Raw genomic sequence first — 21301 nt, 5'->3', positions numbered from 1 at the left:
CTGCTGTGGTGGAGAAGGAGCACTGCTGTGGTGGAGCAGGACATGGGCAGGAGCACTGCTGTGGTGGAGAAGGAGCACTGCTGTGGTGGAGAAGGACATGGGCAGGAGCACTGCTGTGGTGGAGAAGGAGCTCTGCTGTGGTGGAGAAGGACATGGGCAGAGCACTGCTGTGGTGGTGAACTCTCCTGGGCATTTTGTGCTAGAGCTTTGGCTAACTTTCACACAATACTTCCCTAACAAGCAGATAGTGTCATTTTGGGGGCCCTACAGAAAGTCAGCAAGTGAAATTAATGCCTTGACCATACCCCCAAACCAATGCCTTGATTTTGCTTTGACTGGGCCACTCCCACCTCTTCACAGTCAGTGCTTAGTCTTCAGGGCCATCCTGGAAAGCCACCTCCTGTTATAATTCTTCTGGGTGATCATGAGGTGTCAACAGGACTAGGTATCATACGTTCGAAAGAAGCCATCAAATGGATGTGAAGGAGCGTGGACAGAGTGGAGACCCAAACCCACCTGTGAAACAATCGGACAGTCCCTCACAGAAGGGCCACGTGGAGGGGATGATGAGTCCAGGGTGCAGTGAGGCACTGATGAGTCACATAACTATCCGGATTCTTTAATATTTCCTCCTCCTCCTATTAAGGCTTATGTCTTACCTCACTAACATTGTTATACCAATGTATGTTCACTTGTATAATTAAGATTGTTCGATGCAGGAAAGCCAGGATGGATAATCCTTCAGAGAAAGAAACAGAAGTAAGGATTCCCTGAGGATATGGACGGAGGAGGTGGGGTGGGGGGGAGTTGATAGCATTGATGACTGTATAACCCCATTAGAAGGGAGAGAATAACAGAATTGTAGGTGAATGGATATAATGGATGGGGTAAGATATGGCTAATATACATATATATATACACACACACACACACACATACATATATATATAATAGAATAATAAAAGTATATAACAATAATAATAAGGGTTCCTGGAGGGGAAGGCTGTGGGAGGGAAGGAATAAAGGGAGCTGATATCCAAGAGTTCAAGAAGTAAGAAAATGTTTTGAAGCTGATTGCAGTAGCAATTGTACAACTATGCTTGAACTATTTGAACTGTGGAACGTTATGATGTCTTTAAGAGCTCCCAATAAAATGATGTGAAAAAGGAAAAAGAAAGGTTTCCAGATTCGGATCCCACTTGTTTGGAATCCTCATAAAGGTTCTTTTTGCTCCGTGTGTGAAGCTCACCTGGGCACAACGGTTTGACACCCACCAAGAAGGAAGTTTGCTCTGCTTTAATTTTTTAGTCAGAATTGTGTAAGCGAAATCAAATGAAATGTCTCTGGTGTTGGCTACGTTTTTGTGGGTTTTTTTTTCATTTTGGGGGGGGCTCTTACAGCTCTTATAACATTCCATACATCAATTGAATCAAGCATATTTGTACAAATGTTGCCACCATTCTTTTTGAAACATTTACTTTCTAAATGAGCCCATGGCGTCAGCCGCCCCCATCTTGTTTTCACTATTAACTATTAAGTCCTTTTAAATTAGGGCAGTGTTTCCCAAAGTGGATCATATAACCCCCTGGAGGGGCTACGGATCAATCCAGGATCCAAGGGGGCTGCAAAAGTAGATAGCTACACTCTATCCTGGATTATGGCTAAATACACAAGTTTTCAATGGTCAACGGAGTGCTTCCCCCAGCCCCCTGAGGAGAAGGCGGTAGGCCAAATAATTTTGGGAACTTATGACGTGGGGCAAAACCAAGAGAAATGATTTCCTTGTAAACTGATGTGGATGGTCTGCGCTGTGAGCTTCAGCTTCAACATCATCTTGTCTCTTTTTGAAACAACTGATTTCTTTGGGGGCATTGTCCCCATACATTTTTTGGGAGGAAAGCATTGATGATTTCCTCTTTCTTCCACCCAACCGTCACCATACATTTTGTTTTTCTTGCTTCATGTTTAGCAGAATTCACATTCCTCTGAGAAGGGCTTCCTTCGCCCTGATGCTTTACTCTTCTTAGTGCCTAGATTTTGTTACAACGAGTTCCAAAATGCACTGCTACTGAGTCAATTGTGACGTCAAGCAACCCCATGGGGCAGAGTAGAGTTGCCCAGGTTGGTTTTTGAGGATGTAGTACTTCTTGATGGGCGTCGAAAGTCTAATCTTTCTCCAGTGGACTGACTGCCTGGTGGGTTTGAACTACAGACCCTGCAGTTAGTAGCCCAACACATATCCCATACCATGCCACTAAAGCTCCTTTAAAATAAGTCAGCTATGAGAGGAAAAATTATGCATGGATTTCAATTTTTTTTGGCTACACAATAATCTCATATTATAACTTGTTTTAAGTTGAATATAATTTTGAAATCTATGCATAGTTCTTTTCAAAATATGCATTTTCCATGAACTTTGGTGAGAGCCCTTATATGAAAAAGATCACTCAGGAAGTAGAAGCTAAACAATATGGCTCAAAATTAGAAGTGGAATTTTACCTTATTCAAGCTAGCTATATGAAAGTGGGGAATGGGGGTGGGGTGGAGGGTAGTAACATTGTCACTAAAACTTAGTAGAGCTCATCACATAATTTCTAAGGTATAAAATTGAACCTTGTTTGATAACATTTAATTTTTAACCAGGAAATACACCATCGTCATACAATAGAGGATATAAATATACTTAATTTTATATTTATATATATATATATATATTATAAACTTACATACTTAAATGTATATATGGAGTTCTAGACTGAGAAAAGAGTGAATGGAGTTAAAATACTATGTGAAGAGAAAAGGGCTGAGAATTTCCAGAAATAGTGAAAAATCCACAATCCAAAACTAATCAACCGACAATTAAGAAACCCAACAAACTGGGAACAGGACCCATAATAAGAAATTCACACCTCTGCAACACACAAAGAAAGAGAGAAACAAACAAAAACCCTCAAAAGCTCCCTGCCATCTAGTTGGCACTGACTCACAGCAACCAAAGAATAAACAAAGGGTGGCCGTGGTCCTGGAAGCAGTGAAAGGCACACAGGAGAGGTCACTTAAAAGATGCGCTGCCTGCTTCCCATGAAGATGTACAGTCTCGGGAAACCATACACAGAGTAGGTATGTGCCGTAATTGTCTGAGGGCAGTGGGTTAGGGTTTTTGGTTTATTTTATGACATATGCATGCATTTACTTATTTAAAAAATGCTATGGCTACATCTCACAGGTTTTGCGGATGCCTGTGTTTTACTGACTATACAAAGGCACTTAACTGTGTAGGTAACAAATGATGGCTAACACTGAAATTCTAGAGTACTTAAAATTGTGCTCATAAAGGATCTGTACACAGACAAAGAGGCAGTATTGGAACAGAGTAAGTTCAAGCCCACCAATCGCTCTGCGGGAGAAAAACGAGAATACCTGCTTCAATAAAGGTGCACAGCATTGGAAAACCTAAACGTCCGTGAACAACCTGAACGAGAAGATAACTGCTGTTGTTTGGTGCAATCCAATTGGTTTCAACTCATAGTGACCACATGCACGGCAGAATAAAATACCGCCCGGAGCTGTGCTTTTCCCAAGACAGCAATACCAACAAGAACAACAATTTCCTCATTGTTCAGTTCAAAATATTTTCTAATTTCTACCATGATTTTTCTTTGACCTGCACGTAGAAGTAAAATTCTAAGAACAATTGTAGTTCTTATATCATGGCTTTGCTCGATACTCGCCCTCAGGAGCCATAGTGAAATGTGGCAAACAAATTAAATGGTGCCTGGTTATCAGATAAAATAGCATCTGGGGTCTTCAAGGCTTGTTTCTAAGTGAGATGTCAAATAAGTCCACATGGAAGAAGCATCATCCGTCACTGAAGGATTGTGAATCACATTGTCTGAAGGAGGGATTAATATCAGAGCCTAAATGGTGAAAATCCAGTTTGTAGCTCTGGATGATAGTGGGAGCCCAAGATTCATTTGTGGGAACTACCTAGGAAATAAGCCTCTGGGGAACGCCCTCTACCCACCACTGAGGGGTGGGAGGCAGTGGGAGGGCAGTGCACTGGAGAGATGAGTACAGAAGGTCAAGGGCACACGGCTGACTTGAACACTGTCAGGTGATCCCACTGCTGAGGCACGCTGGACCTGATCTGGTTTTCAACACGTTCTGTGTTTTTGTTTGTTCCTATCAGGGTGGGTCTCAGAGGTGTTATGCCATTGGAGGCCACCCTCTTAAGTTGTGTTATGTTTTTCGGTATATGAAACCCAGGACTGATGAACCTGTAGGAACAGCAGGTAGAATAAGGGTTACTTTTTTTGGGGGGTGGGTAGGTGGGTGTTATAAGGTGGCAAATGGGAGATGATGTCAAACAGTCCAGGAAGAAGAATGTTTGGAAACTAATTGTGGCAGCAATTGCACGCTTCTACTTGATGTGACTGCACTATGGAATGATGCATGTATTAACACCCAAATAATAATAAATTCTTTTAAAGCAGTGAAATTCTGTAATTTTCAAATGTGGGAATTTTATATTTGCTTTTTGTTGATGACTTCTACCTTAGATGTGCTGTGGTTAGATACATGGTACTACAATTTAAAATTTACAAAGGCTTATTTTATGATTCAAAAACAGAATAAAAACATGCCAAACCCACTGTTACTGAGCTGATTTCAACTCAAAATGACCGTATATAGGGTTTCTGAAACTGTAGATCTTTAAATGGGAGCAGACAGCATTGTCTTTCTCCTGCAAAAAGGCTAGTGGGGTTGAACCACTTACCTCGTGGTTAGCAGCCCAATGCCTCACACACAGTCTTACCAGGCTCCTTATGGCCTAGTCTAAACACACTGCCATCCAGTTAATTTAGACCCATAGCAATTCTATGGTGGGTTTCTGAGGCTGTAAATCTACAGGAGCAGATAGCCTCATTTTTCTCTTATGGAGCAGCTGGTGGATTTGAACCAATGACCCTAAAGTTTGAGTCCAATGCTTACCTGATAGTACAGCCCAAAGTGGATCAGATCTAACCCAGACTGTTTTTGTACCAGCAAACTACAAATGGTTTTTACATTTGTAAAGGGGTTGCATGTTTGTTTTAAAGATGTTCAATTTCATTAGTGCTCAGGGAAATGGATTAAAAACACTGCATAAATTTTATTCTCTGCCATAATGACTGCTATTATCTATAATATTCAAATTGTTCAATTTTTTCTTAAACAAACAACAGAATATGTGGTATGTGTCCAGCCAAGTCAGTCTAAAAGGATTTACTATCTGATCCTTTACCAAAAAAAAAAAAAAATCTTTTAACCCTTGGCTCAGTATATGGTGAATTTCTTTTAAAGTTGTTTTATTTGTGCGTTGTGGTGGTTAAACAATTTTATGCCAACCTGATAAAAGAATGAAGGGTGGAGTCTAGTCTGTCAGTCAGGTCACAGCCTGATTGCTCCCTCCTTGTGAGCATGGCCTTCTCATGAGGACTCTGGGGACCTTCTTCCTCCCTGGAGGCGGACACACTTGCTCTCTGCTTCCTCTTCCTGCTCTGCTGACAAGCTACACAGAGCCGTGTCGAGGGCACACCCATAGCAGTCATAGCCCTGGAGATGTTTCCACCACCACTGCATCCACAACTTTTTACCCACTGGTCCGTGATCTTCCTGTACTCAGCATCATTGCACGTGTTGCGTGAGTCTGAAGAGGAACTTATAGACTAGTATCGGACATATGGGCTAATATCGGAATTATGATGATCTGGACTAGGCTGGGATGTTTTCTTAATTTATAATTATTCTTTGATATAAAGCTCTCTCCTACACATATGAGTGTCTCTGGATTTGTTTCTCTAGTCAACCCACAGACTAACACATGCATGAAAACATGCAGTATTCTGTACTGCTGAGTATATGTCCTTAGGTACAACTTGTTATTTGTTCAAATCTTCTATACCTATTGGTTTCTTTAGCTTGCTCTCTCAATTACTGAGAGGGCTATATAAAAATCTCCCATTGAGACAATGGATTTGCCCATTTCTCCTGGTAGTTCGGTCAACTTCTGCTTAAACTTTTTGAGACTACTAGTCACAGATCAATTTAAAATTGTTATTAACCGAATATTTTATCATTATGAAGTAACTTAAAGAATCTCTAATAATGTTTTCAGCTTTAAAGCTTGTCTTATTGACCTTAATATAAACAATGCCAGCTTTCTTGTGCTAGAATTTATTGTTATCTTTTTTGCATCTTTTAAATTTTGTATCTTCCTGGTAGTTCTACTTAAGTATGAAAAGGGGGGGGAATGAAAATAATCATAAGGTCATATATAGCGCTGACCTGCTGTTGTTAGGTTCTGCTGGGTTGGTTCTGACTCAGAGCGACCATATTATGTATGAGAGAACAAAACACTGCCCAGACCGGTGTCAGGCTCACCAATAGTATGTTTGAGCAAAACACTGCCCAGACCAAAAGACTGTCATGCTCACCAATAGTATGTTTGAGCAAAACACTGTTGCAGTTTCTGTGCCAATTCACCAGCTGACAGGTAGTAAGTAGTAAAATCCACTGAAAATTAAATAATCAAAAAATAATGCTACTTATTAATTAATAGGATAAGTACATGAAGTACCTAGAAATACTGACAAAAATGATATTGATTTGGATGGACAAAACTATAAACTCTTGGAAGAAATTTAAAACCCACCTAAATGAGTGAGTGAATAGATACTTCAGCTCCAAATTGACAGATTCAAGACAATCCCCATCAAAATCTCAATGGTATTTCAGCAGAACGTGACAAGTTTACCTTTAAACTATATATAAAATTACAAGGGCCAAGAGTAGCCAAGTAATTCTTGAATAACAGTATCAGAAAAGAGAAGGCGAAAACTTGCCATCATTTCTGAGGCCCAGCAGCCCTTATAGGACAGAATAGGACTGCCTCTTTGGGTTTCAGAACTGTTCCTCATCTTTTGCTGGTGAGATGGCTGGTGGGTTTGAACTGCTGACTTTGTAATAGTCCAACACATAGCCTGCCAGCCACCACGAGGGCTCCCTGAAACTTGCCCTCAAAATTCACTGCCATCGAGTCCCATTCTCACTCATTGTGACCCTACAGGACAAAGCTGAACTGTCCCAGTGGGTTTCTGAGAGTGGCACTCTTTATGGAAGTAGAAAGCCCTTTCTTTTCCCTGTGGATCGCAGGGAGGCTTCAAAGTGCTGACCTTGCAGTTAGCAGCCCAAAGTGTACCCATTCCGCCACCATGGCACAGGTATAAAATCAAGTTCATATCTACACAAAAGTTAATTCCACCTGGATTAACAACCTGAATGGAAAAGCAAAGACGATAATGTGGGAGAATACTTTCCTTCTCCTTACAAAGGAGGTTTTTTGAGCAAGGAACTGAAAATACAGTCTATAAAAGGGACAATTTCACCCAACTAGAGCAAAAAGAACTAATTTGTTTCAAAAGACCATGAAAAAAAATGACAAGTCAGAAATTGGAAATGATCTCCAGCACACAGAACCAACCAGGAGTCATATCCAGAATATATAGAGTTCGCCCACAAATTAAAAGACAACCCAATCGTTACTTCGTAACAAAATAAATAAATAAGATCACCAATCAGCCAAAGCTGAGGCCGCCATCGAGTTGACTCAAACTCATAGCAAAGCTGGGGGACCGAGAAGAACGCCCCCAGGGGCCTTCCAAGGGTGACACTTTCTGGAAGCAGCTGTAGCTTTCTCCTGCAGAGCTCCATTAGCAGCCGAGGGTCTTTGGACCATCAGGGCTCCTTCCAAATCACCAAGAACATACATGAAAAGATGCACCATCTTATTAGAGTACAGAGAAATGGCTTAACAACACTGCAGAAATGTTTCTGTAGAAATGCTTGACATTAGGTACATTATAATTATCTGCATACAGATCATTTTCTTATCATTACATTCTTATCCTGATACTGAAAAGCAAGCTTAGGTGTGTTTATGGGTTGGTTCACCAGACAGCAATGTCCCTCATTCTCGCCCCAGACACTCCAGACCCTTAAGGAGTTCATCTAAAAGAGAGAGGAAAATTAGAGCTCTACCAGGAATGGGTTCCAGTCTCAGCTAGGCTTCTAATGAACCGTGGGCAACTTCTGCAATCGCTTCTTCTGGGCTTTCTTATTTATCACACACAGCGATAAAGCTCGGTGAGCTCCAGGGCCCCTCCCACCCCTAAAAGTCTAAGTCGGAGCGTGCACTCCTTTATAGCATCTTCTTGCTCACTCATTCTTCTAGTCGTTCTGCCACCAAACACATTTCCCTTAACTCTGTGTACCTGGAGACATGCAGGTCAATCTACCCTGGTCTCCTCCCCGGGGTTCCGAGCCCAGGGGAAGATAAACACGAACAAAGCCCAGTGATGCGCCAAGTGCCACAACTGAGTGTGCCAGGGGACGAAGGTGGTCAGAGGGAGAACGTGTACACTGGCAACCCCCGAGGGAGCTCTATGTGTCCTCAGCATTACTATGCATTTGGGTGAAGTCTATAGCGCCAGCTCCGGTTGACTGGTTTGCACTGAGCCTCTTAAGCACAGGAGCATTTGGCTGGAAGAGAGGAGACATAAGGCAACGGAGGTTCTGGCACAGAGAGGCGCACGGGCGAATCCTGAGAAGAGTGGGAAAGCGAGGTTCTCCAGCCTCTGTGCATGAGGACCGACAGGCCTCCGATGCTACACAGCTCCGGGAGGAATGAGACATGGTAAAACTGAACAAGAGGAATCATCCCACTGGGTACACCCTGGTGCAAAGGTGCCGTATGGAATGTGGCCAGGAGTTTATTTCTTACTGACTTAGGGAAAATGAGGAAACTCGGAGCGGAAGCGGGGCCTTCAGTAAAGAAATCTGGTGAGTACTAATGAGTTCTGCTCAGCAAAGGTTGGCAGTTTGAACCCCTCAGCAGCTCCTAGGAAGAAAACGCCGGGCAATCTGCTTGTGCCAAGACTAGTGCCCAGCGCCCTGTGGGCAAGTGCGGCCTCCGCCGCCGTCACAGGGGCTTGGGATCAGTTGTGCGGTACGTAGTGACAGATGAATTACAGCGGCCCCAAAGAGAGCCAGAGTCAAACATCTGTGAAAAGTGAGGATAGAAAGAAGTGAGCCTGGGAAGAAAGATTGATCGGAGGGAAATCAGAGAAGCAGCAAGGTTAGAATCAGCTGCATGATGGGCTTCCAGTGTTGGGGAGCAAGGACGAGAAAAGCAGATGGCTCTGCTGCGGGTTGTTTGTGGAAACAGGACGTGAGTAGATCGTGAGGAAAAGGAGGTAGGTTAACATTGCAGCACACTGAATCTGAAGTGCGTGACAGTCATGCTGGGAGAGAGCTCGGTAAGATGCGGTCAGAAACAAAGACACGGAACTCACAGAACGTTTCCGTGGCCAGGGTGGGGAGGGCCTAAGGCCTGTGAAGGTATCAATGCCAGATAACAGTATGCATCTCACCAAAGATAACAGTTAACTGTTTGCCCAAATAGAACAGGCTAATTTTCTAAGTTGAGGATTTTGAATGGCTTAAGAATGACACTATAAGGGTCCATATAATCCTCAGCATGAAAAGTTCCGCACCCCTGCCCTAATGGTAACTGCTGGAGATAGCTGACTGCCAGTGTCCACTCTACACAGTCCATGTAACCACTGCGTAGGGCTTACCTGTGCGTCATCAGAGTACCGACAGCCTCACAGGTTGAAACCATGGAAGAGTATGTGGCGTGCAAAAAGGATAACGGACAGAGTCCAGGGTACATCAACATTGAAAGTGAGGGTGTGCGGACTCCTCTCCCAAAACAGAAGCTGTGAATATGCTGGTGCCTTAGGACAGTGGTTCTCATCCTTCCTCATGCCGCGGCCCTTTCCTACAGTTCCTCCTGTGGTGGTGACTCCCCCAGTCATAAAATTATTTTTGTTGCTACTTCATCACCGTTATTTTGCTACTGTTATGAGTCAGACGACCCCTGTGAAAGGGCTGTTTGACCCCCAAAAGGGGTTGCGACCCACAGGTTGCGAACGGCTGCCTTTGGAGGTTATTGGACGAGTATGGGGTTGGAGGGTTTTGTTTCATCTATAGAGTTCTAAGTATTCTTTCAAGGACCCTTGGTGTATAGTGGTTCTATGTTGGGCTATTCACCATGAGGACTGCAGTTCAAAACTACCCACTGCTTCATGGGATAGATAGGGCTTTCTACTCCTGTAATGGGTTACGGTCTTGGAAACTCACAGGGGAGTTCTAACCTGCCCTCTAAGGTCTCTAGGGTCTGACTGGAGTTGATGGTAGTGAGTTTTGTCTTGAGTTTTTGAAGCATTCTTTTATGTCAGACGCACACCAATAAAAAGTACAATTTACAAATGACTGAGTTACTAAAACTCAAAAAACCTCACTGTTATCAAGTTGATTCTGACTCTACAGTCTTTTACATGGGAGTAGACTGCCTCATCTTTCTCTCTCAGAGAGACCGGTGGTTTTGAACTGCTGATCTTGTGGTTAGCAGTCCAACGAGTAAACCACTGTGCTACTAAGAATTGTAAAAGGCTTGCTCTACTAGACTGCAACTTTTGCACACTGCCTCCTTTCCTGCCTCTTGAGCTTCTGCTTACCCCATCAGGCTCCACGGGGCCTGTGTGAGCATCATCAGCTGGTGTTTCCCGGTGCTCAGGCCACCTGTCTGTCCCGTTTTTCACACACACTACACTCTTGGCCCTTTCAAGGTCTGACGTCCCCTTTGACTGGAAGCTCTCGTCTTAGGGTGCACCAGCCTGGGTTCTTTGGGCCTCCAGGACCAGCCTTTACAGAGACACCTTCCTTGACTGATTTCCCTCAAATCAAAATAGCCTCCTTGCTATCCAGTCGATGCAGACTCACAGTGAGCCCACTGTGGGTTCCTGAGACCGTTTATGGGAATATAAAGTCCAGTCTTTCTCCCGTAGGGCTGCCGGTGGTTTCAAACTGCCAACCACGTGGGTCACAGCCCAGTTCCTTTTATGTCAAGCCATACCCCGACCTTATTTTCTACTACAGTAAGTAAGCTACTGCCTCTCCAATCTATAACTCCGTTATTCACGGTCTCTCCCACTAGAATACAGGCCTCGGGCTCACCGTTGTGTCTTTCGTCTTTAGAACAGTTCCTGGCAAATCACAATGTGCTCAAGACACATTTTGGAATGAACTAAGTCACTGAACATCTCCCTCTCTAGTTTTCTCCACTGGGATCATACACAATTTCTTACATTCCAGGTCTTTTACTGACGTGTAGTAACACACCAGTAGTCATTCACTGGGCTGCTAACTTCAAGCCCAGTCGTTCAAAACCACCTGTCCTTCCTTGGGAGAGAGACTAGGCCGCCTTCTCCTGTAAAAAGGTACAGTCAGAACCCCACAGGGGCAGTTCTACCCTGTCCTACAGGGTCCCGACGAGCTGGAATCGGCTCCTTGACAGTGACCTTTGGAGTTTGTCAAATAGGCGATGCTTCTAGGTGCCAAACATTGTACTAGAACCTTTATTTGTATCTTTGCACCCACGTCTCAAAACCTTCGGGTCTCATAGAAAGGTGCTATTCAAACGATCTTCACTGTACAGGTGAGGATATAAAAGAGGTTGCACAACTTGCCCAAATTCACACAAGTGTTGTCGGGGTAAACACCTAGTTCTGACTTCAAAAACCGTAACAAAGCCAACCCACTGCTCATTTCCAGCGCGGGCACACATTCTAGTTTGGGCATTCTCCATGGAGTTTTACTCACGTTGCGATTGCACTTACGGGATCCAGGCCCCGGTCCAATCCATACGTGCAAATTTCACCCCCCCTCCACCCCTTCGCAAGCAGGTGAGGGCGGCGAACACTGATGGACTCGTCTCGAATTTCTCCCGAGGGAGACGCATGTAGGTAGAGGCGACCCACGGGTTAGCAACTTCTCACTCAGTTCTAAGGAATCGGGGATCCTGGGGGCTAACCAGCCCTCGTGGCTGCGAGTTTGTAAGTCGACAATTCCCGCACCGCGGCAGCGCTTACCTTAACTGCCACCTCGGGAGCCGAGTCCACCGCCACTGCCAGAGAGGACTTGGCCGACGGCGACTTAGTCAAATGCATGAGGGAATCGGCGGCTGGGAGCGAGCACCGCCCGCTCTCATTGTCCGAGTCCGATTCGGACCCTGAACCCGAACCATAGGAAGCAGCCAGCGCTGCAATTGCAGCCGACATGACGGCAACAGCTCCTCGGTGGAAACCAGGCCCCGGCGGAAGTGGCTTCCAGGTCCTTACAGATTACCAAGGAACCTATTACTTGCTTCGCTTTGAGGGGAAAAAAATCATTTATAACATTTTAAAATAATAGATTAATTAATGGGATAAGTGCACCGTAAATAAGAATTTGAAAATAGTTATCTAGAGAAACAGAGACCGCTAAATGGTGTACCGCTTTCGGGACCTAGGTGACTAAACCAAGGACTACGAGTTCCGAAATACTTTGAGGCCTGGCCGCCCCTGACTCCCGGCATGCAACGCGGCCGGACGAAGGCCGAGGTACAATGGGAAGTGTAGTTTCCAGCGAGGGGGCGGGGTGGGGCGGGTCTGCCTGCCTTTGACCCCGCCCCTGAATAGATGGTTCATTCAATTGGCTAACATCTTCCCTCATTCCCTAGCCAAGCACCGTTCTCTCCGTCCCCCTCCCCCAAACTGAGGCTTGGGCAATACCACACGGCCTCAGGAAAGAGGGGACCAGCGATGATTAACCCCCCCAATGATAGGTGAGCGGGAGGAAGCGGAGTTTGCCGCCACCAGTCCACCTGGGCACTGCGGACCGGAGCGGAACGTGGGCGTCTGGAGGGCCAAGCCCTGGGCTGGCGGATTCTACTTCCCGGTGGGCAAGGTGGGAGGTGAGGTGGCGAGCGTCCAGCGGTGGCTCCCCCTGCTCCTGGCGCGGGTCCCCTCGCCCGGTTGTGGAGCGCCGCGCGCCGGGAGGGGGCCGGTGGGGGGCGGCGGCGGCGGCTCGCGGTGTTGTTCGCCGGCGCGTCGAGCACACGGTGAGTCCGGCGGCCGGCGGACGCCGCAGGCGGCGATCACCGGAGCCTCGGAGCCTTGGCCACTGCCGGGGACGAATCCCACCCCGCGCCCGACGTTCCCGGGGGCTCGAGGCGGAGTCTAGGGAGCTGAGGGGGCCCGGCGGCCACCTTCGAAGCATGAAGTAGTGGTCAGCGGGCGCCCCAGAAGATTGAACGGTGAGCGCGAGTCTCCCAGGAATTGCCTCTTTTTGGGTTTTAGGGCGCGGGGGATGCTGCGGCCCGGGGGCCGGGGGCGTCTCGCCCGCCCCGGACGGAACCGAGCGAAGCGAGCGTGTGCGGGTCTCCGGCCCGGCAAAGGTGAAGGCGATGGGCGCGCCTGCCCTGCGATGGTCCCCACCCCCACTCGTGGGTTTCCCGAGCTCCTGCCGCCCACCCGCCAGCCGGGCTGGGTGCAGAGGGAGGCGGCCGCGGGCGCGCCCGGGTCTGGGCGGCAGGGGCTGCCCGGGGGCTGCTCGAGGCGAAGAGGCTGCAGGTCTCACCTGGCGTGCCATCCCCGGAGCGTGCCTGCCCACCCGGATCCAGGGCTCTTGGCCCCTGGCAGTGGGGCGGCTGCCGCACCGGGTCGGGTCGGGAAGCCCCAGCTCACGTTCGGTGGCCGCGCCTTGGGGAAAGCGGCTGCATTTTGCGGGTGTGCGCCGTGCGTCTGGGTCTAAAGACCTAACGGTAAATCGAGGTGGGGGTGCTATTCATTTGAAGCGGGAGCCGACGCCTCCCATGCCCTTCCTGGGGGTGCCTCCGGCAGAGTTAAGGATCTGCCGGCCCGGCTCCGCTGTCTCCAGGACTCGCCCATTGTGCCACCCAGATAATTATTCAACTCGGCAGCATCCATTGCACCTTTCCCATTTTCCTTGTCCCCTGGCTACAGCGTGCCCCCTAGCTTCGGTACTCGGACGCCTTCTCGCACTTGCGGATGCTGAAGCGAAATCTTGGTACAAAGACAACACATCTGACCTGCAGGTTCGCGACCTGCCCCAGAACCAATTACTGAATCCATCCCTGGCTGCTAGGTGCTTTCTCACGACTCACGTCAGAAGACGTGCAATGCGTTATACTTTAATTCTCTCTCTACTCCTCCCCTCCCCCTGCCTTTTTGGTGTTGGATTCACGTGCCAGTTGTCATGTTTCTGTTCAGCAATTGATTTGGTGGTTATTCGGTACATCGTATCAAATGTACTTTAATTTGCACAGGAGGCAACTGCCATTACCTAATTGTTGGTGGTACTCTATTTCTCATAGCTACAAGTACCGTGTTTATGAACTCCAAGGGAGAGTTTGGCCAATTGGGCAAAGTTGCTTTAGGAGAAGGCATTTTAAGTCGAATTTTTGGCTAAAGTATTTGGCATGACCTTTCCCAAATTTTGATTGAGAAAAGTTTTGTGTTTCTATAGCAGTACGGAATCTTGGATTGCTACTAGCCTGCAGTTGAACGGAGAGGTTTGCTGTTTAAAATGGGGTTTTCACTGCCATATTGAACATTCCCTCGTTTATTGAAATCTTCACATCCTGTCCTTGCAATATCATGCCCTTAATTACTTGTGAGAGAATTTCCTCTCATTTTCCTAACTTCTGCCTACAAACAGGAATAGGCTCTGGTTTCTTTAATGATCTATTTGAAAGATGGAATGATTTTGAAACTGATAGAAACAACTGTTGGTTACTTGATTATTATGCTAAAATATTTAGACATGATGCTATTTGAAGATAAGTTATAAGTTGTTCCCTGCCCCAACCTAAGTGTTTTGGTTTGATTTTTGAAAAATCTCTCTCCAGCTTTCCTTGTTTCCCCTTGTTGTATTAGCCCTTAACCCATTCGATCAAAAGGAACAGTATGTGGGTAGGCATTGCAGGGGCAGTTGTTGAGGTACAGTAATTGTTTTGTGGCACTTGGAAGTGGCTCACGTATAATATAACCTGGTGTAGGATCAGATACCTGGTTTGGAGATGACACAGCAATTGATAAAATGGACACCTTCCTGCCTTGGTTTCCCTAAGGGCAAATGAAGAAAACACTGACTTACATCACTGGATAGTATGAATACATTCAATAAAGATGATTTGAAAATATTTCCAGTGGATCTCAGAATATTTAGTTGATAATGAAAATAGGTCAGTATAAACAGTGCTTCAAAAAGCCACTGTAATTTTCCTGGGCACGTGAGAATGGCTCATTTACATTGAATTCTGCTTTGGAGAGGAATAAGCTGTGGCTCCACCATACAGAGACGTTTAATATTTGTAGATTTACAATCCATGTGTAAATACTTAGTAGTGACAAAAAAAGTACATAGCTTAGTGATGAGACAAGTGATCTGTTAAATGAGTTGTGGAAGATAACATTTCCAGAAAACATTAAGGTATTTTCATTGAAAAAATTTCAGGTTACATATTCCAAAATAGATAGTTATGATCATGGGTAACATATAAGATGCAGCTCCTTTTTATTATTAATATTTATAAATAACTGTATTATTCAAGGGTAATATGTTAATATTGTAGATGATTATAATTATATACTTTATAGGAATTGCTTGTGACAACCTTTTTTGGGGGTTAGATTTTCATTGCTACAATAGAGAGGAATAGTTTAAGATACTTTTTTTTGGTATTTAATTTTTCTTACAATAGTAGGTAGCAGCTTTTTATTTCTTTTATCAGAAAATTTCACTCAATTTTCCTAGCAACACCTACTATTAAGATATTATATTATTAGAACTTGTACCAAACAATGCTTTGGGTTACTTATGGGGAAACTAAGACCATTAAAATGTATGTTTAAAATTAGTATGTTGCTTCTCTTTTCTTGTGAATTAATTTGATGACATTTTATAATCATTTTAAATGACCAGTCAAAAATTCAGCTGTCACTCTTATTTGGATAAATGCAATTAGCTAGCATAGTTTGTCTGTGTCCCACAAGGACAGAAATTGACCCAATATGCTTATTGTCATAAGCCCCAAGCCCTTAGCATAGTGTGTAGCACATAGTAGAGGTCCAATTTTCTTTGTTGAACAAATAAAATGAAGGCATGAAGATTGTCCACTTAGCTAATTGAGTTAAAAATTTGTTAAAGTATATTTATCAACTGCGTTAATGTATGAATCATAATAGCTTTATCTCAGAAAAAGGAAAAATGTATTTGGGGTTCTTTGAACTCCATTTGTCTCTTTAGATATAATTTCCAATTCCTTTCCCACACATTTTTAAAAATAGCACTAGCTACTGAATAATGTATAAGTTGGCAACTTTTCGCTTGTGAAAGATTAACAATTTTATTTTCACCTCGTATCTGGCTTCATGAAAAAATATATTAATTTTCTTGTTTTACCTAAATTAAATTAGTATAAAAATGTGTTTCATTATTTTTTGACATCTCATTTCCAAGCAAAATATTAATAAGAGTATGTGTGTTGATTAAATCCAGTGCTTAATGTGTGAGTTGTACTTGGCTGCTGTTGAGTCGGCTCCCAGCGGGTCCGTGGGGCTGCAGTGGCTGATTTTCAGAAGCTTGCCCTTCTACCCTGTGTGGCTGAGGCTGGAGGCACTGCAGGCCTCCCCTGGCACACACGGTGTGGTTGCCAGTCTGGGTCTTGCACGAAAAATGAGGCGTCTGCTGCGAACCCCTCCCCTACCGGTACCTGATTGAATGATTAGAAAAATAGTGATCCCTGTGGTGGATGGAACTTTTTATAAAACAAAAGGCTTCGTGTTTACTTTATTACATTCTGTTTATACTTTTCCATCTCAGTGTACTTGTAGTCTCTTTGACTGAAGTTGATTTTGTTTGAAAACTTGTGCATTGGTTTGGAATTTGAAACTGACATGTCAGAGAAACAATATTATGCTTAGTGGTTGGATTTGAAGACAGTCCACTAGAGCCATTTTAACCTATAATATACCTGAACACGGGATTATGCTCACTGTACTAGACAAGTATGGTGGTAAAGTAGTATGAAATTATTTTTAAAATACAACGCTGAGTACAACAATAGTTCCAAGTCTAACTTGAAATACCAGGAATACATTTTCTCTTCCATGAGGCCTGACAGCAGTATTGGGACGTTGTCTGGTCGCATAGTGGTTACCTCTTGGGCTGCCACCTGCAAGGTCAGCATTTTGGAACCATCAGGTGCTCCTGGGGGAAAAGACAGGGCTGTCTATTCTGCTAAAAGAGTTGCAGTCTTGGAAACTCACAGGGCAGTTCTGCTCGGCCCTAGGAGTCGGCATTGACGATGGCAGTGAGTGTTTTGGTTTGGCCCTCTCAGTTACTGGGTGGGAAGAGAAGGGCTTCTTTCCGCCGCTCCGTACGTGGTGTGGTCTTCCATCGTCGGGGCAAGGCAACGGAAAACTCGAGGAATTGGTCGAGTTTGGACAAGTCACTTTACTTCTCAAGGTATTGGCTTTCTAACGTGTGGAATGACATGTTTGGTTAGATGACTTCTACCTGGAGAAGGGCATCACCCTTGGTCAAGTGGAGGGGCAGCGAAAAAGAAGAAGGCCTGCACCTAGAACTGTGGTTCTCACCCTTCCTAGTGCTGCGACCCTTTCACACAGTTCCTCAGGTGGTGGTGACCCCAGCCATGACATTATTTTCATTGCTGCTTCATAACTGTTCAATTTGTTGGGAATCGTCATGTAAATATCTGATATGCAGGATGTATTTTCATTGTTACAAATTGAACATAATTAAGCATAATTAAAGCACTGATTAATCACAAAACAATATGTAACTATATATTGTGAAATATTTATGTGTTTTCCGATGGTCTTAGGCGACCCCTGTGAAAGGGTCATTCGACCCCCAAAGGGATGGCGACCCACAGGTTGAGAACTGCTGACCTAGATGGACTGACAAGGCGGCTGCAACAGTGGGCTCAAACGGCAATCATTGTGAGGATGTACAGGACCGGGCGGCCCTCTGTTCTCATACAGTCCCTAGGAGTCGCATCAACTTGATGGCTCCTAACAGCAATAACCTACAAACAAAATTCTAAGGCACTTTCTACTAAATGTAAATCCTTTTTCTGAAAGTTCATTTCCCCTGTCTAGTATTACTGCTTATTTTTTTCTATCAGAGGATTTCTCCTTTCTTGATGGCCTTGGCAAAGAACATAGCCTTTAGCTATCTATTTTATAGCTATTTTTAGCTATCTATTTTATCTTTTAACATTTTTAGAAAAATTTTGTTTTGCTTTCCCCCCCCCCCCCATAATTTATATGATAACCACATAACAGAATTAATTTGTTCTTTTTCTCTTCAGTTTAAAATATATATTTTTGGAACCAAGGCCGAGATAGACTTATTTATACTTTGGAAAAGATCATGTCCAGTGATGCTTCGGAGGACTTTAGTTTGCTGGAGTTTTAAGGAAGAGCGCTGGAGCTGAGATTGAGGAGGAGTATCATGAAGGTAGACGGGGCTAGGCTTGCTCGATGAAATCCAGGACAGCCGGGATTTTATTTCCTTATGTGAAATTGGGGAGCAATGGAGCTGTAGGCAGCAAGGAATAGGGTGTGGGCTTGGGAGCCGAGGGAGAACACTGAGTTGATAAACTCCTGAAAGCAAAAGCAGTTATATTATTGTTTGGCTGCTTGTTTCGTTTTGCTCTGCTTCATTTTTGTGTTCCCTCTGCCTCTAGTTTAAGCTAAGTGGGTATTTGCGTGTGTACGATTACTGTGGAATCACAGGTAAGTGAAGCACTTAGGATGGGGGAGGGTGGGAAGATCAGGAGACTGAGAAAAGGGGTTAGGACACACAGCTGTGCTTGTTTCAGTCAGTGGAGAGTACTCATGTTCAAGAACAGTGTAACATTCCTCCTAAGAGGAAAAGGAGTGACTGCATGGTCATTATGTGTGCAAGTCATTTATACATTAAGATCATATTTAGTTGACATTGTAGTCCTATGAGCATTTTATGGAAGAAGGAGGTCAAATTATTTACCCAGCAGAGGTGGCCTGGATTCTTTGGGAAATCCTCCCCACTGCCCTTTCCTCAATAAGTGACTGCTAGGACTGCCATTGTTATTTAATAGTTATTTAATAGTAATTCTGCCTGTTTGCCACCCCAGGCTGCAATTGGTTGATCTAGTAGTGATTATCACCTCCCACATGCTAGATCAGTGATTCATGCCACACCTAAGAGGTGAGGGCCTACTAAACGGTGGAAGAGTACAATGGCACGCAGAGAGGTCTTTAACCTCGTGAGGTTGACAGTGCTGTGAGAGACCCAGCCAGTGCACACGTACACAGATGTATCATTGGTCATTGTGAGTGTGACACAGGAAAACTGGGCCCCTGATGGACCTGGGCAGTCAGGGAAGGCTTCTTTGAAGAAATGACAAGCTCCTGTTTTGGAACATTAGTTGTTGCTAGCCGTCGTCGAGTCCGTGTACAGTGGACCAAAGCACTGCCGAGTGTTGCACCATCCCCTGATTCGTTGTGGTCCATGGGGTCTTCATCAGCTGCTTTCTCTGCCATAGATTGCCAGACCTTTCTTCCTAGTTTGTCTTAGTCCAGAACCTCCCCTGAAACCTGCTTGCATCAGAGCAACATGCAAGCCTTCACTAACAGATGTGTGGTGAGTGTGTATGAGGTCTCCTGGCTGGGAATCAAACTAGCTCTTCCTCATGAAGAAAGACGGCCAAGAAACTAATACAATTTTGAAGTGGGAAAGAGCTTGGTCGGTCCAGTAAACTGACCAGTAATCACTTTTTCTTAAAGCAATAGGAGATTGAGCACAGTGAGCCAGAAGGGCTGGGACTTGATAGGCAGTAGTAGAGGTAAATAGGGACTAGACCCTGCAGGCCCACACACATCTCAGTCCAACTAGGATTATGGGTTTCATTTGAAGATTTTAATCAGGGTAATGACTGAATGACCTCTGTCGCAAAAAAGCCAATTTGGCTTCGAGAGCGCAAGCATGAAGCAGAAAGAGCTGCCATCCTTCTGCCCATTTGTGTCGTTTATTGGTCAAATTATGAACACCAGCCTGCCTAGGGCCCTGGTGGACAGTGGGTTCAGTGTCAGGCAGCTAACTGAAGGGTCAGTACAAATGGGCAAGATATGATAATTATAAATTACCAAGGACTCATGAGGGACGGGGGAGCAGGAAGGGAGGGGTAGAAAAAAATGACCTAATGCCAGGGGCTTAAGTGGAGAGGAAATGTTTTGAGAATGATGAGGGCAATGAATGTACAAATGCGCTTGACACAATTGATGTATGTATGGATTGTGGTAAGAATTGTATGAGCCCCTAATAAAATGATAAAAAAAAAAAACCAACCTAAAAAATAAATAAAAAGGGGGAAAAAAGATTACTCATAGCTGTGGAAATGGTAGGTAGCAGTTCTGTGTCTTAACATGGTGGCTGTGAGTTGGAATCCACTAGACTGCAATAAGTTAATAATGCCCAGAAAGTTGATTTTGTTTTCTATCCAGTAGCTACAAGTATAAGCTGAAAACTCAGAAATTGTTAGGATGTTGTTTCCTGCTGTGGCTTGAGAAGTAGGGCATCTAGAAGTGACTTCTAGTGCCTTTGTCCATGGTGCTGAGATTGGGTTCCAAGGAGACAGTCAAGTATTGGATAGGTTGTTATTTTTGCACAAGCTACATGGAATTGTATTTCTAGCACTTGGCAACCAACCAAGAGAGTCATTGCATAGATTAAGTAATTTGTACAAGGTCATATGGCTAATAAAAAACGGTAAGAGGTGGAATTTGAACTCAGATACATGTGATTTTAAAAGTCCACGTAATCTACCTTCTATGCCGAGGACTGTCCTTACCCAGTTCCGAGAGCGTCCCGAGGAGGTAACTGTGTGGGATGGTAACATGTTTTGGATGATGCTGGCAGCAGAGGTTTTTTTGGGTGTTCACAATGGGACAGCTTCCTGCCTTTCTTTCCTCCCAAGTAAGTTTCCTAGATCCATTCTAGTAAATTGATGTTTTTATGTTGGCTGATTCAGTGAAAAGAAAAAAGTTACATATCAGAACATGGATTAACTGGTTTGATTATTTTTTTCTTCTAAAAATAAACCATGGTGGGGAAAAAACCTCATGGTGAGAGAAAAACACCCAGGGTGTCACATTGTGCCACAAAGTAAGCTTTTTGTGTTCCAGACTTTTTAGTCAGGCCACCTGTTGCCTTATATGTCTTTTCTGGTAAATTTTTATAGCATGCACATTCTACAGGTCACACCAGAGAACTGTGGAAAGGTTGAGCA

At 44.6% G+C, this 21301-nt stretch overlaps 2 protein-coding genes across 6 annotated transcripts in view; one reads left to right on the top strand and one right to left on the bottom strand.

Moving 5' to 3' along the window:
- CDC40 (cell division cycle 40) overlaps window positions 1-12221 on the bottom strand; it is a 50996-nt gene extending 38775 nt beyond the window's left edge. The window contains exon 1 of the mRNA XM_004702006.3: window positions 12033-12221. Within this exon, the coding sequence (XP_004702063.1) occupies window positions 12033-12221 (189 nt within the window). The remainder of the gene's footprint in view (window positions 1-12032) is intronic.
- Window positions 12222-12721: 500 nt separating this feature from the next.
- Window positions 12722-21301, top strand: part of WASF1 (WASP family member 1) — a 64553-nt gene continuing 55973 nt past the window's right edge. For 3 of the 5 annotated variants that reach the window (XM_045294695.1, XM_045294696.1, XM_045294692.1), the window contains exon 1: window positions 13036-13237. The gene's annotated coding sequence lies outside the window, so the exon portion shown is untranslated. Of the gene's footprint in view, window positions 12767-12805; window positions 12896-13035; window positions 13238-21301 lie in introns of those variants that run through there. The other 2 variants (XM_045294694.1, XM_045294693.1) reach the window with 2 other exon arrangements.

Source organism: Echinops telfairi, unplaced genomic scaffold, assembly GCF_000313985.2.
Source record: "Echinops telfairi isolate 266 unplaced genomic scaffold, ASM31398v2 ScPeMD7_3533;HRSCAF=4204_0, whole genome shotgun sequence".
Classification (NCBI taxonomy): Eukaryota; Metazoa; Chordata; class Mammalia; order Afrosoricida; family Tenrecidae; genus Echinops; species Echinops telfairi.
The sequence above is the reverse complement of the archived record's forward strand: the minus strand, read 5'-3'. Positions and strand labels throughout refer to the sequence as shown.